The sequence below is a fragment of the Prunus mume genome, linkage group LG8 (assembly GCF_029339155.1).
Source record: "Prunus mume cultivar Tortuosa linkage group LG8, ASM2933915v1, whole genome shotgun sequence".
In the NCBI taxonomy this organism is placed as follows: Eukaryota; Viridiplantae; Streptophyta; class Magnoliopsida; order Rosales; family Rosaceae; genus Prunus; species Prunus mume.
In genome coordinates this window covers 19780851-19803462 of record NC_142705.1, presented here as the reverse complement: position 1 = coordinate 19803462, position 22612 = coordinate 19780851, and the positions used below count along the sequence as shown (strand labels likewise).

Sequence of the window (22612 nt, the reverse complement as noted above, 5' to 3'; positions counted from 1 at the left end):
ATCATCAAAAAGAAAAAGAAAACACTAATAATAATAATAATAATAAAATCCCCAAAAATCATTCATGTTACTAAAGTAGTACACACCAATTAGAAACGTAGTCTTCTCTTACATGCCTCAAAGGGCAGTGAATACACACAACTATATCCCATTTCTGTGACCATCTCTTGGATCAACTCTTTGCAAATGTGGTCCTGTAAAGCCAACCCTATTCTTCCAATTTCTCTCCTCTCACCCCAAGCAATGTCCCTGCACACTTCCTCTACACTCTCTCGCATGGCATTGCTGTTCCATATTAATAGTGATGATGATGCTTCCACTGATTCGGTTGTGATTTTGTCAATCATACTTGGATTGATGTTGATGAAGTCCTCTTCTCCTGGTTTCTTCCTTTGTTGTTGAGGTTGTGCTCGCCCTGCATTCAAATTAAATTACAGTTTATGTGCCTTACATAGATTCTTTAAAAAAAAATTACATAATATATTAGCAGTGTCAAACAAGCCGGCCCGGTCGGTTTAAGATCGTGCTATTATTACTACACACATGTTCGTGTGCAATTGCATGACCCAAAAGAATCGATGAAATAGAGTAGACTCATTACAAAAGTGCTCACTCTTGAGTACTAATTCCATGGACCATCCCTACCTTGCAGCCCATGATGACTTATGAAAATTCAACACTGTAATGATTTTTTGGTTTTTAGTAAAAAATAAATAAATAATCTTGCAATAATTTAATTGAAAAATGTACACTTAAATAAAGAACTCTTGTTATAGCACTCGAACTTGAGATCTTATATGTAAAAATAAATGTTCTTAATGACTTGAGCTACAAACTTCTTGCGTGTAGAGGATTGTCTGTGTTTGGATACCATTAGCTGTAGGCATAGCAATTGCATAGGGATGCACGCATAAATTGTACATCATTACATAACGCATGATGTCCTCAACAAGGCTGTCCCCACGCGCAGTGCACGTGCTTCTTTCCAGACGTAGCTTTAAGCATATACTTTATTTTTTGGGGGGGTCAAAATCTTTAAACATATACTAGTCCATACAAAGTGGTCATGGAACCCACAGCCTGCAAAAGAGGGTTTTGCCAGGTAAATCCATTAGGGTTTGTCTTCCTTTCCTTTCCATTTGTCTCTCTCACTCTCCTTTTGCTTTTGAACCAACTTTGACTCCATCATGAAGGAATTTCAGATTTCTAGTCCATGCAAAGTTAATAAGGCTCTTAATAGGTTTGTCTTTCTTCATATTGATTCATTTTTTATGCTGCCAAAATCCATTTACAATATAACAAAGAGATTTTGAACTTTCTGTAATTTATAAAATTATCATTGATTTTCTTAAAACTAGTTCAATCTCAAAACCTCACAAAAAATCTAAAACACTTAAAACAAAAGGGTAAAATTGAAAATTAGTATATTAAGTAAACTAAAAAATAGGACACAGCTGGCAACAGTAGAGTTTTTTTTTTGGGATAGAAATTAAATGGTATAATATTTATCTATAACACTAGTGCTAAGAATGGGTATATAACTAAATATCTCTAAGTTAAGTTCCTTTGTCAATTTTGGTTTTTATTTAAATTTTGTTGTATAAATTATTTTTATTATTATTTTTGATAGAAATGGGTGTTCTATAAGTTGAATTAATTTTGCGTTTCCTAGTTTCTTGGTTGTTCTGTAAAATTTTATGTTGCCAATCACAATAAACAAAAAAGCTTTTAATTTCTTTTAAATTACAAAATTGCCATTGATTTCTTAAAACAAACCAAACCCAAAAATCTCATAAAAAAAACCCAAAACACTCAGTAGGGCATGAAAGTTATTTAATAATCAAAATTAAATTCAATAGGGCCAGTTGTCTTTTTTTGGGTTTGTTTATAGAAATTAAATGGTGTTGGGTTTATTTATAGTTTTAATGCTAAAAATGGGTATATGACTAAATATCTCTTGATGATTTAATATATATATATAGTGTTGATGATTAATGATTGCACATAGTATGATGGAAGAGATCAATTAGGTTGTCTCCCACTATAGTATGGTTATGATGGCCACAACATGTACATGGAAGATGTTAACTTGGAATCCTAAATCTTTGGTGGAGCATAGCAGACTTTTTCCTAGGGATGCTCTCTTCGGACACAAAAGAAACATTCCTAGGGGTGACTTTTTCTTCTAATCTTCTGTTTGGTGTAAAATCTTCATGTGCTTGGACCTTGTTTTGTCAGATTCTAACTTCCTTTTTTATTTTATTTTTTAATAAGTTTTATTAGTTTCTTTTTTCTTTCTATTTTCGTCATAAAGGAAGGCAAAGCTACAAGCTCCCACTTCAAGTTGAAAGCATTTTCCGTATGAAAATATTGAAAGAGCAAGTAAATATTTAGCAATCAACTGCAGCAAGAAATTAGTAGACAATAACCACATGAAACCAGATCTATATGCATATGACTTAATTGAGGTGGGCAAATTCAGACTTTTAATATATGGATGTCGGGAGGTAAAGTGAAGCGCCTATGAGAGCTTACACTACATCATCAACTTTTTTTATATAAATATTCGGTCTTTGGGTTGGTAGTTTACATCTCATTTTAGAGAAACATTCTCATACAGCAGGGATAATACTGTTTTGTTATTCCAACTAATAATACAATGATACGTAAAATAAATTTTTCACGTATCATTGTGTTATTGATCGGAAATAACAAAATAGTAATATCCATATTACAAGTAAGTTTTTCTACTCATTTTGGCCTATGACACATTAAACAATTTGTATAAGGAAACAACAAGATTGCTTTAATCGCACATTGCGGAAAGGGAGCAAGCTAAACATGCCCGATGACACACACACATTAAAGAATTTGTGTAAGTAACTTATTTACTAAATAAATATAATAAAGGTTTAAGGGCGAAAGATTGATATCTTCTAAATATAATATTAAAAGTAAGAAAAAAATAGACTAAATACTGAGATGCTAGATGGTTATTAGTACCAAAAGCAAAATGGAAAAGAAAAAGTTGTAAGGAAGAAAAGAGAGAACATGGCACATACCGTAATTTAACACTTGCTTTTTGTAGTGTTGGTGGTTGCTGAAAGGGGAACGAGTAGACTCATCAAGAACGGACACCGGACTCGGATGCTCAGTACCAAACTCCAAGCACTTTGAATTTGCACCATAAAACCTTTTCTTCTTGTCACCAATGGCCTCCATTCGCTTCACCACGGCGGGTGATCGGAGCCCATCCGCTGCCCGAACGGCGTCTATGATCTTCTTTAGGGCCTTCAAGTCTTCATCACACTTCTCCAATGCGCCCAAAAGCTGCTGCCTCTTATTGGTGGACGTGGGCCTGGCACCGCCGTCTTTGGCATGACTTGCGGAGCTAGAGCCTGTTCCAACCCCATCAGCCTTGCAATTAGGGTTGGTGGGATTGGGGAGTTCTCAGGCGGGTCCACAGAGTTGGAGCGCCTGATCTCTGCCGGAAGCGTGGGACTTCTTGGTATGTTGCATGAGAATCTACGCAGATAAATGGACTTGTCTCCATTTTTTACTTGACCTAACATAGGCGGTGTGGAAGCTTGGATTGCTGTCGAGGACTTTGATATTCTAGAAGAGGAACCAGCCCCATTCTTCTCTTGCTTTCTCCCTGAAAATAATTAAAAACATAAATTACAAAATATATGAAATATATATTTATATGCAGAGAGAGAGAGAGATGGATGAACAAAATATATAGATAAAGAAGAAGAAAAAAAATGGAACAAACCAAAAGTGAGGAATTTGCGGGAAGAGTGGTATTTAGAGAGAAAGTGGGCGATGCCGGACATGCAGCCGATGGTCTTTGCGTGGAGATTTTCTGTTCCATTTTCGCCGCGTGAGGAGGCTGAGCGCAGACTACTATCCTGTCTTTTCATATCTCTTACTTAATTTCTCTCTGTGTGTATGTGTTTTTGTTTGTTTGTGAGTGAGAGGGATAATTCTTTTGGTGTTGTAAAAGGAAAAGGTAATATGATTTCACATGAAATGGTGCATCATCATCATGACATGGACATGGTTAGAGTAGAAAGCTGGCATAACGGTAATATATATAATAGATGGCTCTATGTGGGGTTAATTTATTTTATTTTATTTCATTTTTGGATTACAACTAATCGAATCCTCACAACAACCAAAATCATAATCACAACTCATTGCTCCACTCTCTTTCACAAGTAATTAATTATAGTGTAGTACACGGTCATGTGATATTTGTTCACATGTTATAATATAAATGAATATTTGTTGATAATTATACCTTAAAAATGAGAAATCCTAACTATGTCGTTCATTCATAGTATAACACGTTGACAAAATATACCATGTGTCGTCCATATAACATGTCGACAAAAATAAACCACGTAAATATATTCTAGTACCATATAATAATTTCTTATCTTTCACCGCTTAAACTTTGAAAGAAAAGAGAAAGAGGGTAAAGAGGCGTCCTCATCTTTTGCAAGAGTTATTTTCTTATTTTGTTTTTGGGCGTTGCATGTGTTTTGTTTTATTTCAAAGCTAGGTTCAGATAAACTCCAACTAAGTACTATGCACACATTAATTTGCATGACGTAGTTTACATAAATCGAATTTGATAAAAATTAACACTAGTTTTAGCTTTTGTACTTGATGGATATTGTTGTATAACTTCCCTTTTGGTATGGCAGGATGTTTTTCGATACTAATTTGTATAAGGAGTTGAAGGAGTTTGGGATGGTTTATCCAAGGAATTCCTTGCGAAGTTTTTCCCTCCAACCAAAATTGCAAAATTCTGGCAAGATATTATGTCGTTCACTTAATATGATAAGGAGTCTCTTTATGTAGCATGGGAACAATTCAAAGATTTACTGCGCAAGTGTCCTTACCATAAGCTATCAACTTGGATTCAGACTTTTTACAATAGGTTGAGTCAAACAAGCAGGACAATAGTTGATGCAGCAGCTGGAGGCAGTGGCAAACCTACAGAGGCACAAGGAAGTGCAGTTGCACCTTCCTTTGTCGGAAAATCCTGTGGAGAGTCTGGAGTATGCACCTCTATTGATCCCAATGTATGTTTTATTAGGTAACAATTGATATCTCAAAAAGCTTACCCCTCACCACCGTTTAAAACTTTGGCTAGCGCCCACTATGTAGTTGACTAAATGCATCAAAGAGGCTTTCCATGTTTTGTTTGTGGTGTTTTTTTTTTTTTTTTCTTTTCATCAATGACATTAGTATTGTTTAAATTCTAAAGAAATTTGGTTGTTTAAATTTTGTTTTTGAACTTTTAGCCTTTTAAATATTGCCCTTTTTTTGAAAAATTTCTGGATTCGCCATTAGTTGGAGGGGCTTTAATGGCAAAAACAGCTACCGAAGCATTTGAACTATTGGAGACCATGGCATCCAACAGTTACCAATGGCCAAGTGAGAGAATGAATCTGAAGCCAGCTGTGGTCTTGGAAGTTAATGTTATGGCTTTGCTAACAACACAAATTTCTAACCTTACTAAAAAAGTTGATTCTTTGAGTGTAATTGCTGTGAACACTAATACTAATTTTGGTTGTGAATTTTGTACAGGACCTCATGCAAGTTCAGAGTGCACTACAAGGAACCCATTCGTGTTTGCTGAGTAAGTCAATCAAGTTGCAGAATTTAATCGATAGAGGAATAATCCTTATTCCAATACATACATCCTCGGTTGGTGAAACCATCCAAATTTTTCATGAAGCAATAATCAGAATGAGCAGAGACCACCACCTGGCTTTCTGCCTCAAGAGAAGAAAATAAACTTGGAAGATGCGCTTACTCAGTTGACTATGTTTACCACTCAATTTATGAGTGAAACAAAAACCCAACTTCAGAATCAGCATGCTTCTATTTAGAATTTGGAGGTGTAAGTAGGCCAATTAGCTAGTGTAATGAGCAAAAGAAACCAAGGAGTATTGCCAAGCCAACCCGAAGTTAACCCAAAAAATAAAGAACAAGCAAAGGCAATCATGCTTCGTAAAGGGAAGCAAGTGAATACTGCGGTTGACTTGGAAAAAGAAGAATTATAAAAATAAAAGAAGCTGAGAAGTGGAAATGGGGCATGCAGTTTCACTTCCAATCACCATCCCAGAAGCCACTGTCAAGAAATCCTTAGAAGTAAAAAAATTCTATACCAATTCCTTCCCCTCCATTGAAGCCATATGTCCCACCAATCCCTTTTCCGTAGAGGTTGAGGAAAAATAAAATTGATGGGAAATTTTCGAAATTCTTGGAGATGTTCAAAAAGTTGCATATAAACATTACCTTTGCCGTTTCTTTGGAACAAATGCCAAGTTATGCAAAATTCATGAAAGACATCCTCTCCAAGAAAAGGAAGCACGAGAAAATCCAACTTACTGAAGAGTGCAGTGCCATCTTATAACGGAAGCTTACACCAATGCAAAAAGATAGAGGGAGTTTTAAAATTCCATGCATTATTGTAAATAATTTCTTTAAAAAAGCTTTATATGATTTGGGTTCTAACATTAACTTACTACCTTTATTTGTTGCTAAAAAGATTGGTATTGGTGAAATTAAATCCACTACTGTTTCTTTGCAGATGGAGGACAAGTCAATCATATATCCAGACGGAATTATTGAAGATGTTCTAGTAAAGGTTCGATACACTTATATTTCTGACTGATTTTCTAGTTTTGGATATGGAAGAAGATTATGATACAAAGCTAATTTTGGGCCCCCCCATTCTAATTACTTCACGCACTCTAATTGATGTGGAAGAAATTTTACTAACTTTGAGAGTTGGGAATGAAAAAACTACATTCAAAGTTAATGAAATTTCCAAGAGAAGCAGACGATTGTTTTCGCATTGAATTAGTTGATGAAATTGCTATAGGAAAATTTGAAAAGGAGAATCCGAGCCATCCATGGGAATCTACATTGGTCCATGCCGCTACCTCATAATATGACAACCCAATAGTTGCTGAATATGCCTTGTATTTAGATGCATCACAAGTGTACAACCCGAGGCGAAGGAACGAGTTCGAACTGCTAGGTGTGGCACCTCCTAAGACTGCATCGTCTGTGATTACTGCACCTACACTCACTCTGAAACCATTGCCAACACATTTGAGGCATGCTTATTTGGGAACTTCTGAAACTTTACCAGTTATTATTGCTGCAAATCTGAGTGAAACTAAAGAAGAAAAAGTGTTACGGGTGTTGCAAAAACATAAAACTGCAATTGGGTGGACGATCACTGACATCAAGGGTATTGGCCATTCTATATGTATGCACCGAATACTAATGCAAGAGGAGCATAAGCCATCCATTGAGCATGAACGCCAATTAAACCTCAACATGAAAGAAGTGGTTCGTGTAGAGGTATTAAAATTGCTTGATGCATGTATTATGTACCCTACATATGATAGTAGTTGGGCGAGTCCTACATAGGTTGTGCCAAAGAAGGGAGGGATGATTGTTGTAAAAAATGAAAATAAGGTTTTTTAGGTTTTAGACATAAAAAAATTTTCACTTTTGGAAAAAGCAGCTTTTCAAAAAGACAAAAAACCAAATCAAAGACATGCAAATGTATTGGATTTCTTAGGAAATCTAAAAATAAATAAGGGCATTTTTGTCCATTTTTGCTTCTTTTAAAATTTTTCTCTCTCCTTTTGTTTTTTCTAAAATGTCCCATGAAAATAATGAGTTGGTCGCGACAAGAACTGTTACAGGATGGAGAGTCTGCAGTAAAGGAAATTGAATTATGCAACTAGAAAAATATCACTTCCAGCTACCTTTTATTTATTAGTTGCTAGAAAGACGTGTTGGGCACGGTCATTACTATTTTCTAGATGGGTACTCAGGGTATAATCAAATCCCTATCATGCCTGAAGACCAAGAAAAAATGACATTCACATGTCCATTTGGCACTTTTGTCTATCGTCGTATGCCTTTTGTGTTATGTAACGCTCCTGCCACTTTTCAGTGTTGCATGATGAGCATTTTTTGTGACATAGTGGAGAAATTTATTGAGGTGTTTATGGATGACTTCTCTGTTTTATTCATCTTTTGATTCTTGTTTGGATAATTTGCCATTAGTGTTGACATGATGTGAAGAAACCAATTTAGTTCTCAATTGGGAAAAATGTCATTTTATGGTACAAGAAGGGATTGTGTTGGGGCATAAAATTTCAACAAGAGGTATTGATGTTGACCGTGCAAAAATTGAGACTATAGAAAAGCTACCATCCCCTTCTATAGTGAAAGGAATTTGGAGCTTCTTGGGACATGGTGGGTTTTATCATTGATTTATTAAGGATTCTTGAAATTTACAAAGCGATTTCTCGAAAATTACAAAGCCTCTTTGTAAGTTGCTATTGAAGGATGCCAATTTCGGCTTTGATTTAGAATATTTGGAGGCATTTAATTTACTGAAGGAGAAGCTCACCACTACGCTAGTCATTATTGCACCCAATTGGGAATTACCATTTGAGATTATGTGTGATGCAAGTGACTATATTATTGGAGCGATCTTGGGTCAAAGGAAGAATAAATTACCACATCTGATTCACTATGCGAGTTGTACGTTGAATGATACCCAATTAAATTATACCACTATGGAAAATGAATTGTTAGCAGTGGTATTCACATTGGATAAATTTCGTTCTTACTTATTGGGTGCATAGGTAATTGTGTATACGGATCATGCGGCTTTGAAATTTTTTCTTGCCAAGAAGGAAGTAAAATCGAGACTAATTCGATTGGTTTTATTGCTTCAAGAGTTTGATATTGAAATTTGAGATAAAAAAAAAGGTATGAGAAAATGGTGGCTGACCACCTCTCTCTGCTAGTCCATGAGGATGAAGCTATAGAAGATGTTGCACCCATCCTAACGAACAACTGTTTTCCATCAATTCTGAGAAAGAATACGTCACTCCCTGGTAGCAGACTTTGTCAATTATCTAGCTTGTGGTAATTTCCCCCCTTAATATGTCATTTTTGTAAATTATAAAAAATGAAATTCCTATCGTTGGTTAAACATTATTATTGGGATGATCCATATTTGTGGAAGCACTATCCTAACCAAGTTATACTAAAATGTGTACTTGAGACAGAGATGGTTGACATATTATTGCATTGTCACACTTTGGCATGTGGAGGCCATTATGGTGCTTCCAAGATTGCAGCCAAGGTTCTACAATCTGGGTTTTTCTGGCCTACTTTGCTCAAGACTTTGTTGTGACGTGTAATCAATACCAACGTAAGAGAAATATCTCTAGTAGAAACCAAATGCCCTTGAATAATATTCTGGAGGTAGAATTGTTTGATGTTTGGGGTATTGACTTCATGGGTCTGTTTTTGGCATCGTATGGGAATTTTTATATTTTGGTTGCAATAGATTATGTACCAAAATGGGTCGAAGCTGCTGCCTTACCCACTAATAACTCCAAGGTTGTGGTTAAATTTCTACAAAAGAATATTTCACAAGATTTGGGGTCCCTCGTGCAATTATTAGTGATGGAGGTATGCATTTTTGCAATTGTCAATTTAATTCTCTTCTCGCAAAATATGGCATTACCCACAAGTTTCCACTCTATACCATCTGCAAACTAATGGCAAGCTGAAGTTTCGAATAGGGAATTAAAGAAAATCTTGGAAACAATAATGAATGCGTCTTGGAAAAATTGGTCATTGAAATTGGATGATGAATTATGGGCTTATAGAATGGCTTTCAAAACGCCAATTGGGATGTCACCATATAGACTTGTTTTTTGGGAAAGCGTGCCACGTTCCTGTGGAACTAGAGCATAAAGCATTTTGGGCTATTAAAACGCTCAATTTTGACATGAGTTCGATGAGTGAGAAGAGGAAGTTGCCATTGAATGAGTTAGAGGAACTTCAGAATGAATCGTATGAGAATGCACAAATTTACAAGCATTGTACAAAGAAGTGGCATGACAAGCACATCTTGAAGAAAGAATTTTATGAGGGTCAAAGGCATTCTCCTCTACAACTCATAGTTGAAACTCTTTCTTGGGAAACTTCACGCTCGTTGGTCCTTAGAATGATTCGTGACGGTACAACTTTCAAAGTTAATGGTCATCGACCAAAACCATATGTGACAACGCATTTCCGAAAGTTGGGTTATTGACTCTAAACTAAGCACTTGTTGGGAGCCAACCCAACAAGGTACCTTCATTCCTTATCTTTTTAATTTTTGTTTGTGTCTTTCCCGAGTTCATTGCCAAATTTCATGCAGTACTTTGTGAGATAGTCACTGAAAACTAATCTGAGGTCGAAATTGAAAAGAAGCAATTTCACCAAAATGTGAATTCTAGTTAAAACTATCACTTTTTCTTGCTAATAGAGATGTATATGTCATGTTTTGATCTTTAATGTTTTACTAACATGTCTCCATGAAGGTTTATTGCATTATAATCTTTGCACTTCACCATACCCTACTCGTAATATTTTGGTGGACAAGGTTGCTATGCTCGAATGACTATGGAATGTTAGTGGAGACTACCCTTATGATATTTTGAACCAAAAGCCAATCTTTATTGTTTCTACTTTAAATACTCTTCTATTTTGTCCTTAATTGGATTGCTCTAATTAGGTTTGTATTGGATACTAAAAAATGTTCTTACTTTTGTAGGTACGTTGCTTCCAAGTGGGATGGACCATGAGAAATGATGTTAGGCTATGCATGTTTTCACCAACTAAAATGCCTTTCATCCTACCCTTTTGTGTGCATCGTTAACCCCCTTTGTAGCCAAACACTTAGCCTTTCTTTCATCACCCTTATTATCTTTAACCTATATAACCCGTTTCTAAACCATACCTTATAGCTTAGGATGTGCCAAAGTGATGAAAATAAGAAGGTTGAGCTATGCACCGAAGAATTGGCGTGTACCGAGGTGTTTGTGCAAAATTGCAAGAAGAAAAAAAAAAGACTACAAGAAAAGAAGAAAAAGAAAGAAAAAGAAAGAAAGAAGAAATAGAGAATACTGAAGAAAAGAAAAGTATTTTGCAATTCAAAACAATAAAAGTTGAAAATACTCCAAATGGAGTAGGAAAGATGCACAATTTGTGGACGTTGAGTATTACAAAATGTTCAAAAGAAGCAAGCCGTGTATGTGATTGTGGATAATGCTTTGGTATGTCTTAAGTTTTTGTTATTCCCTTTATTTCTTAACCCGAGCCTAGCCTTTCATTACAACTTAAGTAGAAGACCTAATTGATAGTTTGGAAAATCTTGCTTGGAGGTGAGTATGTACTCATGTTCTTAGTATTCGATTCTTTTCAGGAGACTTTATTTTCAGAAATTTTCGTTCTTTGTGCTAAGCATATGTGTTAATACACATATGTGACATTTGAGTATAAGCCTAGGATTCTGAGAGAAAAAAATGGAGTGATATCTAGTGAGGATTAGAGTCAAGGAGAAATAATTCCATGGCGTTCAAGTGTGGTTGTCTTTAAGCTTCGATGTTATGATTGTTGGTATTACATGTTACACCAAGATGCAATGTACTCAAAGTGGCATAGCTTTAGTGATGCAAATGTGATTGACATGCATTGGTTTTTATTAGCTTGTTTAAAGTGATGCCTTTAATGACTTTGTTTTGTAGTAAAATTTTTGTGAGTATCGTAATTGGTAAACCCTCAGGAGACACAACTCCTCTTATTAAGGACACTTAGAGGTTTAACAGCTTGTGACACATGCTAAGTGCCATCGAGATTACCTGCGGAAGTGGTTTAGTTAGCTTTTCATTTTGTATTTGTTTTTGTTTCTAATTTTGCTGGAGGACTAGTAAAAAGTAGGTTTGGGGTAGTTTGATAGATTCATATTTTGCATATATAATCTATCTCTATTTGCATTATTTTGGTGTGAAATTGGTTATTTTAATGTGTTTAGTGAAGATTTTATAGGCAACCATTCCTATGAAGGGTTTGGAGCTAAAACTATGATTTTGGAAGCTTAAGGGATCAAAATTGGTGGAATTATCAACTCAACGAAATCTCAAGAACTTACTTTGTCATTTCATCAACGTGGAGTATCTGTGCAGGTGTCAATTTATACCCACAATTGTATATACTAGTACAGGTGTCAATTTATACCCACAATTGGTCTCAATGACCTAGCGCCAAAGAGTTTGAGTTAGAAAAGTTACCATCATTTTTGGAGGTGAATTAGAATGTAGTTGTTGGCTGTGCAGCTGTAGAGATTAGGTGTCAAAATCTATCAGTTTTTATTAATGAGCAAGCAAAATACACACATACATGAAGGTGGTGGTGCTGTCTTCTTTTATTCAATTTATTGGGCTGATTCAATGATAAAGGAAAGGATCAATATCTTTGTATTACAATGGGCTATGAAGAAGAAGACGGAAGATGATATCCATAAAGAAGCAAGCATTTGCTGAATTATAATAGGCTGAAATTGAATTAATGTCACCTGGGCCTATCTAGTCTTGCCTAGATCCACTTAAACCTTGGTCTTATTTTCCTATTTTTTCTATCCAAGCTCAATTTCCTAATTCATTTTTTGAGTTGGAGCTAATTATTTTCAAATAACAGCTGCACCTTTTCTCCTTTATCGAAGTGGGTTTTGGCTTTCTCAATATTCCTATTATTTCTCTACTTCATAATTAGACATTGCCTTTCCTTATTTCTTGAGGATTTTCTTGGCCTATAAATACAAAGCTTTAACCTAAGAGATGGTACCATCGCCTTACCATATCTAACTTTTATACAACCACAACTATATCACAGAGAGAGCCAAGAGTTTGCTATTGGGGTGCTTTTGGAGCTTTCCGAAGGTGTTGCTGTGGAGATTTCGGAGATCAAGTCCATTGGCCAAATCAGTTTTATGACAACAATTATTTTGTTTATCTTTTCTTTTGTCATGAACTAATTTCTCTTGCTAGGGCTATGATGTAGCTTAACCATGAACACTATTTTTATAGTTATATTAATTTCTGATTATTATTCCATGCTGAGTATTTGTTACTATTTGTAATGCTTTAAATATCTAGCTAATATTTAATTGATGATCCAAATGGAGAATGAGAGGAGATGTTTGGTGTTTGCTTCTCGTAACAAATACCATGTATTGAATGAGTGCCCGAGAGGACCTAACATGACTCATGTAATTTTCTTGCAGGTTATCATAGAACTTAATGGGTTCTTGATTTTCTAAATTCGTAATGAGTTGTTAATTGAGAATACTTTTAGTTGAGCCCGAGAGGGGATATCGAATGAATTAGGAGAAACCAATTGTCAACATGGGTAGTAATTAGGGTTAATCGGCTATAAGAATTAAGTGTGGTGATATCGGATGCTCTAGTGTCTCATCAACTTGATTTTCCATTGTTAATTAAGTTGCTATTTTTCATAACTGTTTTAGTTTAGTTAAATCAATCAATCTTTTTAATCATTCAAATAAACTTTTGAATTAATCATAATTGGTAATTAAAAGGAAATTATAGTCTTCATGGGAACGACACTTCACTTATCTCTATATTACTTGTGCGGATTGTGCGTTTGCAATAATTTCACAACAGTTCTTTTATGAAATAAAAATTGCTTGAGTTGGAATTTTTGGATTTAGTTTCTTCACTCTCAAAAATTGCTATTATTGGTAGCTTAGGACACTTAAAAATGAGATTAAATAACCTGATTACATAGAGAAAGTATCTTAGGCCTACTGCATTGTGGGAATAAATATTTTGGCAACCAACCATGAGGTGCCACGTGGACAATGACAATATCTCTTAGGTCAATAATTATCTCCATGTAATTGGTTAATTACTTAGACCAAAAATAGAGATATCATCATCCATTAGGGATTTGATTCTTATTAAAATCCTTAATTGACTCAATCTCTCCATTTAAGGGAAAAAAAATATAGAAATTACTCTTTGAAAACCCCAGAAGGCAAGAGCACTATGAATACATGGCTACATTATACCTCCAAGGTAATTTGAAAACCCCAGCAAAATTCTATGCTCTCTCTCTCTCTCTCTCTCTCTCTCTCTCTCTCCTCACATGGCCATGCCCCTCCACACAAGGCTCTGACCACCCGGTTTTCTAGTACCGTAACTCCAACCACTTTAGCTATTATCGTGTCTTTTTAAAGATCCAATCGAACTAACTTAGGCATCGGAGAGCCTTTGGCCAACACCCCCTAGTGTGGCCCATTCACCCCAATTTTTTTCACAGGGTTCGAGCAAAAGGAAAGAGAAGGATATTTTAGGGTTTGAAGAACGAAGAGGTGAATATTCCCCGTGCAAAAATTTGCACAAACATGTATGAGAGAGAGGGATTCGGATCCTCTGCTATGATTTTCTCTGTCGTGATCTGCTTGACTTTTGTTCTCTATACATCATCTCATTAAAATTTAATCTAAGGCCATCTCCAACCCAATGGATAGAAATTCAAATTTTGATTTTTGAGCCCAAAACCCATCTCCAACCCATGTATTTTGAGGGGTGAAAATTTGAGATGGATGGAATTTGGGGTGGAAAACCAGTCCAAGTTTTGTCTGAACTAATAATTTGTGTGGAGCCCAAATCCTTGCTCTGCAGCATACGTGAAAAATGAAAAACAGACGAGCCCCATGTGGCAGCAAGCTGTCTCCTTGCATTCTTGCTGCGTGACAAATGGTAGCATCTGGACAAAGAGATGTTGCAATCAAATGGCCAAATTTGAAAGCTGAGTTTGTTTTTGTTTTGTTTTTTTATAATGCAACGGTATCCACATATCAACGATCAGGATTAATTTTAGGCAATCTAAACGGTAAAATTTCACATCCAACGATCAAAATAATATTTATAATTAATCTAAATCAGTTCCAACCCCAAAACTTATTCCAAACTCTAAAACTAGCCATTCCTTTGGTAAATTATCCACAAAAAATTATTATTTTTTCCTTTCTCCCTTTGTTATATTTTTTCATTCTCCTTTCATTCTTGTTGAGAATGGCCCTAAAACCCTAAAGAGGTGTGAATTGGAAACCACAAGAAGATGAGGCATTGTGCAAAGGTGGGTCTCTATCTCTGAAGATGGGGCTATTGGCACCAATCAATCAAATGACTCATTTTGGTTGTGTGTGTACCACAAGTTTTTGGAAAATGATCCGGGCATGAGCGGAGCCGGGATACAATCACTGCAAGCAATTGCTTCTCGGTTCAAGATCATCAACTAACAATGTTCTCTGTGGAAGGCATGTATGACAAAGGCCAATGAAAGGCATGTGAGTGGCTCCAATCTTGTGTTGGAAGTTTGAATGAAAGTTCAAGAACATTTGTCCCACATTGGTAGAAAGAAGAGAGAGTGAGGTCTTTAATAGTGTGGAAGTCCCACATTTAGTAAATGGAAGTTAGGCCAAGTGGAAGCCAATTGGGCTTTAAAATCAATTTGGGCGTTGAATATTATATAAAATTTAAGGGAGCTTATATTCCCACTCCATTTTTCTCCACTTGCACTCCCTTTTGCTTTTTAATACTTTTTAATCAATGTTTTCTTTTTTAATTTTTTCTTTTTTCTCTTTCCCATTCTACCCTTACCCTACCTTATTTTTATTATTTTTTTATACTTAATTTTCCAAGTTGCACTACATTTTTAGTAATATTTTTCCTTTCATCAAGTAAAAAATAATTAACACTATATATTTGTCTCCGCAAAGTTATATGATCCACCTGTTACAAAAACACATGCCCACGAATAAACCTTGCAACCATAGGGTTTTTGTTTTTTGTTTTTTTTTTTTGGTGTGAATAGGCAAAATATTTCTTTAGTGATCCATTTGCATCTAGCATTAGGCCTGGGCACGGTTCGGGTTGGGTCAAATTTTGGCCGATATGCGGGCCAAACTGATGGGGAGCTGGGTTCTCGGGTTGGGTAGGGTCTAGGGTAAAACCCGAAATTGGGCCAAATCGCAAATAGGCCTCGATTCTTGGTTTGGTTCTGCATTGTTTTCAGTTTGGGCTTGAGGCCAATTTTACCATTTTCAAAAGCCCAAATCATATTTATTTTCAGTAAAAAAAGGCCCAAATTAGATTTACTTTTAGCCAAAACCCTTTTTTTGTTGTCAAATTGCCAAAACCTAACAAGTTCTTATGAACAAGCCCAAATCACTTTTTACTTCTCTTTCAAAACCTGAAATTATGCATATTCAACCTATAAAAATCCATCATTCCAATCTAAGTATCTAAACAACTAAATGAATCTCACATTCACACATTCAACCAACAAACCAAGGAAAGGAAATAATGTCTTACAAACCATTACAAAAAATAATACACAAATAAAGCAACCAATCCAAATTAAACTTATGAAATTAAAGATTACAACCCATCACAAAAATACACATAAAGATACTATCCTTGCAAAAAATCTACTGCATCCATTCTTCCAAAAGCCTTAACAAAGCAACCTACACAACACTTAAAAGAATTAACACAAAGTTTCACCATTAACAAATCATAATTAAAATAAGATGCAAAAAAAATACCTTCCAACATATCTTCATCACACTACAAAGGGAGAGTCTTAGTCAAATTTGTAATGGATGTTTTATTCCCCATTTCTACAAAATATAATAAAATAAATTGAATTAGAATACATAAAAATAAGAAAATAATCGGATTCAAATATTACCCAATTCAATTGATTCATAGAACTCCATCTCCTCAATGCTTGGCACATATTGTAATGAAGATATATCTTCATACCTTATCCAATTTTGAGAGCAAATCAAAGGCCTCAACCATCCTAGGAGACAATGAGCTTCGAAACCGAGTCAATCACTCTCCCACTTGTGCTAAAACAAGACTCCGAAGCTATTGTGGAAGTAGGGATTGCAAGCACATCCTTTGCAATTGATACCAAAGTAGGATACTTGAGCCCATTTATTCTCCACCACCCTAGTATATCAAACTCCTCATCAATGGATTCAAGTGGATCCAACAAGTACCTATCCACTTCATGTGTTATAATCACATTCTCACTCTCTTGTTGAATTTTTTTCCACTTTTCCATCATGGTTTTTCGTTTACGACCTCCAAAAACCAAAGAAGTGTTGGTTTCATTGTTAGTACTGCCACCACTCTCATTGGTAGTACTAGTAGCACCCATATTGCTACTACTAGGCTTATACACTTCATACATATTCAAAAGAAGTTGTTTCACCTCATTTGTCTTTTGAGCCACCAATCTATCACAAGTAGGATCACTTTAAAATATTTCATCAAAGATGTGCTTCAAATTGCGAAGCTTGAATCGGGGTCAATCACAACTCCTATCATCAAGAATGGGTTCACTTTATGAAGTTCACCCCAATATTTATCATATTTCTTCTTCATTAATGCTGCCATATCATTTAAAAGAGTATCCATGGCTGTCCGTTCTTCAATAGGAATTGTAACATCATATCTATACAACTCCCGAATCTTCCCATCTGTGGCAAGCAAGTCATGGAAGGTTGAGTGTGATGTTGGATGCAAAGAAGCTGAAATTTTCAACGTAACATCATAAAAGGTCTTAAAAAACATCACAAATGTCACGGCTTTTTCCCAATCTTCATCACTAGGTGGACCCACCCTCTTATAAGTCTTAGACTTTCCCTTCCCTTTCCCACTTCCTTCAATGCCTTCAATTCTCTCGTCATCTCCTTCCTCTTCCTTGAAGTACATTAAGTAGGAAGAATCGGGATCATCCCCCATCCTATCAAAAGCTTTTCGAAATTTCAATGCCGCATCAAGCATTAAATAAGTGGAGTTCCACCTAGTAGGCACATCCATCACCACCAACACCTTGCACTCTATTTTTTCCGTCTCAACACACATTTTGTGTACATTTCTAGAAATCTTCTTCCAAGAGTTCTACGAGAGGGTGGATTAAATTGTGGGCATTCAATACTACAAAATTCCCTAAACCTTTCACCCTCCACAAAGCTAAAAGGTAGCTCATCTCGAACTACCATCCTAATACAAGCATCCAAACAATCATCTTTGTTAAAATTCCTAGAAAGAAGAGCATTACCATTGGATGCATCAAATGTGAGCTTCCATGTGTTCTTATCCTTGTGCCTATAAGGGTAATGCAAGCATTGTTTGTTTATACGCTTCCACATGTTGTCAATCCCATTTTTCTTGGTATCACTAGCACAAGTAGCACTACAATACTTGCAGTTAGCCCTTTTTTCAACTTCTTTTTTTTTAGTCCCATCTACCGCTTTCATATCCAATACCAAATCATACTTTTCAAAGTGTTCCCACACATCACTCTCCTTCTTACAAGGTTTCTTATTCCCAGTATTAGGTTCTAATGGTGATGGTATTGGATTTTGTGATGCTATTTGCGAAAATTCAATGCTGAGAAGGACAAGAATCAGCAGCACATGCTATTTCTCCTGTCGGCTGAACAAGTTCATTTTCCCCAATCGCTCTCGATTCGCTTCTAATACACTTAGCGAAGCTCTACACAACCATCGACGTAGGGCTTGGACCTACGGCTCGTTCATTTGTTCAAAAACTCGCATATTGCCACCCTAGAGAATCCTATGAACTCGCTCGCTTCCTCGGCGATTCGGATGATCAGATTTGGCTACTGTGTATTTCCCGAGCCGAGGTTTCGGACATAGTGCAGCTTGAAGACAAGTTCGCTCTTCCTTGATATCAGCAGAAGTGCCTAGCAATCCATTGAATAATATATGATGTTCTTCGCACTGCACGCACTAAGAGATCTGCTGCTCAATGACAAGTGGTGATCAAGAACACATCCTTGGTTTCAAACAGATATCGCCTGTTTGAGAAAGAACTAGAGGAAGAAGCGGCGGAATTGACTTTAGGAAGAAGTTCCGAGTGTTACCTCTGAGAGATCTGCCCCATGGAGGTGGAAAGCCTCTAAATTATCATCTGGGTGAAGTGTACCATCCTAACATTGCAAGGCGACAGCTGCCTCAACTTATTCCACTCAAATCACATGTGGCTTATAATCGGGCCATTTCGGAGAGATGCAGATGATCCGAAGTGCACAAGGATGTTAGATGTGCGATTAACAAGATTAATAACAGGTCAGCGCTCTCTATCAACCTCGGAGCCTAATTCCTGCGATTCACGAGTTTGACACTTGGTGGAAAGCTAGGTTTTCAAGGTTTGCTCGCCTCGACCTTTGCCTCAAAGTTCTCTTTGATGGTGGGATGCCTGGGTATTCACGTAGGGGAGGAGACTCACAAATTCATGGTGCAAACCATTAAAGACATCAATGCTCAAGTTATTGAAGGAATACTCTCATACTGTCTTTGTTTGGCTTATTCTCGCCTTTGTGATGATGCCTAACACTTTTGTTACATTATGTCGGACCCTCCTTGACAAAGAACATAGGTGGTTAGTCTATCCTGGCCGGAGAAGTGATTGGTAAGTTTTTCATCATTCTTCCTTCTATTATTTTCCCGCTTGATTAACTTCCGACTTTATGCATTTCTGTGTAATCACCTCTGTCATTGCTGGAGATTTGGAGCTTCCCTCCTGGAGATGAAGAGGATGAAACTCAGTGAGAATCAACCACCGCCGAGGCTCCTCTACTAGAAGAAAAAGAAAAGAAAGCTGCTCTGCTCGGAGACAGTCTTTGCACCTGAGGTTTACAGTAAGATCTTGACATTCGAACTATTTTTTGAATCTATTTTACTCTACCCGTTCTTCTAACCTTCATTTTGTTCTATGCAGCTGAAAGTCCTCCTCCTCCTACTAGGTCAAAAAGACTAAGGAAAAAGGCTGCAATGGTGTCTGAGGAGACAGAAGAGCCTACAAGCTATTCCAAGCGAGACTTCAGAAGCGATGATGAGCTACGAGAGGCTTTTGAAGTTGTTGAACAGGAGAAATAACAGGAAAAGGAAGAAGAAGAAGTCTCTACAAAAGAAAAGGAAAAAGGAAAAGAGTTTGAAGAAGAGGTGAGACTCCATTCTGGCCGTATGGTTATTTCAAATATGTTATCCTCCCTTTTTACTTCTAACCAAGCCTCGCACTTCATCTGTTTAGGAGGAAATTCCTACTGAGTTAATAGCAGAAAGCATTGCCTTGGCCAAACAAGAAGAAGAAGCTGAGAGGGTAGAACCCATAAGCTCAGAACTGGCCCTTTTTTATGATGTGGAGGCAGACCATTCTGTTGTTGTCCTTGTCCCTGAGGTATTTTTAGTCTTTTCTGCCTTGTCCTCTTAGTTCTGTTTGTCTTGACCTTCTCTAACTTGTTATTTTGTCTTTTTAGGTAGCTGAGTACAAAGCTATTTGAGGTCCTATTTGTGTTGACCAGTCCTTTCAAGCCCCCATTGTGGCTGTGAGTATTTTCGTGCCTTACTTTCTTTTCCTATTCTGACTTTATCTGAAAACTAACTTGAGTTTGTTTTGTAGTTGCCCATCCATTCTCTCCCAGGTTCTTCTACCACAGCTTCCTTTACTGATCCAAAGCTAGCAAAATTCGAAGCTATGGATTTGGATGCTCACCGACAAGCTTGAGAAGCTCGGCAATTTCTCCTTTCAGCAAAGCTAAGTCCAAGGCAGTGGATGACCATAGATCAACTGGTGAAGGATCTAGACTTGCTGCACAGGCAAAATGTGGCTCCTAGGCCTATTCTTGAGATTAGTCTTGGCTTGGCAAGAGATGTGCTTAATCTCCACAATCTCTATGAAGATCTCGAGCCCTCCTTCAAAGCTTTTGAATTTTGCAAAGCCACTCATGAAGCCAACGTAGTTGACTACCGAAGCAGCGAATTAGACATGATGGTTCTTGATTACAAGAAAACCAAGATCACTGCTCGATAAACTGAGAAGCACATTGAAGAACTTCGAGCGGCTAGCTTGCTTGAGGGAGTAAGGAGAACAAGCTTGGGGCTAGATGGCAAGATAAGACCAAGGCGACCTTCCTTCGGAATATGACTTGACTTCTAGGCACTGCTTCGAAATTGCGGAAGACTCCATTCATCAAGGAATGCTCCTTCAGAAAGAGATCTCCACCAAGAAAAACTGGATTACAAGAGACTTTAAAGAAACTAGGACTTTGAATTTAAATTCTGAAAATGTAATAAACTTAGTAGTGAAAAATGACTATATTGAATAAAAGTTATCTATTGGTGGAACTTTTGTATTTGCAATTTCTTCTGTCAAGATAAAAGAAAGCAGAACAAAAGAAAATAAACTTTAACAAATTACAACAAAACAAACTTTGAACAGAAATTTAATCAATAGTTTCATTATGTTCCCTCTCTATTCTAAGATCTGTTTGTACAGCCTGTGAATCCCACATGGTTGGATAGAATTTCTTCAACCATTTGTCTTTGATTGGTGCAGCATGAACATCTCCATCTCGATCCTGTAATCTGTATGCCCCCATTCCAAGGATTTGCTTAATTATGAAAGGACCTTCCCATGTAGGTGACCACTTTCCATAACCAGCTATGTGTGTTCCAAGGGGCAGGCCTTTCCAGCACTATTTCTCCCTCTTCAAAACTCTTGTTTTTGACTCTTTTGTTGTAGGCCCTTGATACAGCCTGTTTTCCTGCTAAGAGGTTGTTCAGGGTGTCAATTCTACTTGTATCCAATCCTTCTAGTTCTAGTAGTATGACTTGAGAGTAGTCTTCTCTAGTCAGATTGTGCTGGTGAGCAATTCCGAGAGATTGGACTGCTATCTCCATAAGCAGAATTGCATCATGGCCATAAGTTAGAGCATATAGGGTCATGCCAGTTGCCTCGCTCTTTGAAGTCCTATATGCCCATAGGGTTTCTGACAGTTTCTCATGCCATTGCTTTGAGTTTTTCTTAAGCATTTTTTTGATAATATTGATGATCACTTTATTACTTGATTCTGCCTATCCACTAGCCTGAACATAATAATGAGTGGATTGAAGTAGCTTGAACTTGAATGCTTCTGCCATATCTAACATCTCTCTTGATATGAAAGAAGATCCCCTATCTGTTGTGATCGATTCTGGAATGTCAAACCTTTGTATGATCTGCTCTTCTATGAAAGCGATGATCTCTTGAGATGTAGTAGATTGAACAGCTTGGCTTCCACCCATTTGGTGAAATAGTATGTAGCTACAATGAAATCCATTTAAAGTTCCCCATTGCCCTGAAAACCATTGACTGGTCAACAAGTAAACTTTCTTTCATGTGCGAGCGTGCCACTACTCGTAATAGAACTTCTAGCAGACTTCTTAAAAATAGATAACTTACACCCCAAGTCACTGATTTCTAAACAAGCGATTGTGAATTTGGGTGAGGAATATCTCCCAAGTAGGTTCTTTTCCTGCCTTAGATTGATTAGGACTTCACAATTTATCACAGTATAAGATTGGTAGTTCTAGCCATAATAAATGACAATAAAGTAGACTATTTTTTTAGGCAATACCGCCCTTTACAAGACTCAGAGGGGAAAAATCAACTCTAGAAATACAAAAGAAAGCTAGAATTCCATTTCTACCGGATAGAAGCTTACGATCCGCAATTTGGACTGGGTGAATAACTTCAATGCTAAGTTTCAATGTAAATTGATACCAACGCGTTCGAAGTTTGCGAGCTTTAATCTATTTCGATCCTGGGAGGCT

General features: G+C 36.7%; 2 protein-coding genes across 2 annotated transcripts; both read right to left on the bottom strand.

Annotated features, from left to right (window-relative positions):
• Window positions 1-13: 13 nt before the first annotated feature.
• LOC103339132 (uncharacterized) lies at window positions 14-4043 on the bottom strand. The gene is given in 4 exon segments (XM_008242419.2): window positions 14-415; window positions 3063-3362; window positions 3365-3655; window positions 3776-4043. Coding segments are annotated over 4 exon segments (1065 nt in total). The 5' UTR covers window positions 3924-4043; the 3' UTR covers window positions 14-89.
• Window positions 4044-21243: 17200 nt separating this feature from the next.
• On the bottom strand, window positions 21244-21832 carry LOC148914979 (uncharacterized). The gene is made up of 2 exons (XM_089043360.1): window positions 21429-21832; window positions 21244-21385 (listed from the first exon to the last, which is right to left on the bottom strand). Exons 1-2 carry the CDS (start codon window positions 21830-21832, stop codon window positions 21244-21246), a joined length of 546 nt encoding a protein of 181 aa, XP_088899486.1.
• Between the last annotated feature and the right edge of the window lie 780 nt (window positions 21833-22612).

What these genes read in the sequence shown, in the direction of transcription:
- LOC148914979 (XM_089043360.1), bottom strand. Translation starts at nt 21,832, where the DNA reads ATGCTTAAGAAAAACTCAAAGCAATGGCATGAGAAACTGTCAGAAACC. An exon ending in GTGGTCACCTACATGGGAAG is followed by an intron (nt 21,386 to 21,428) that starts GTCCTTTCATAA and finishes GGGGGCATACAG; the next exon opens with ATTACAGGATCGAGATGGAG.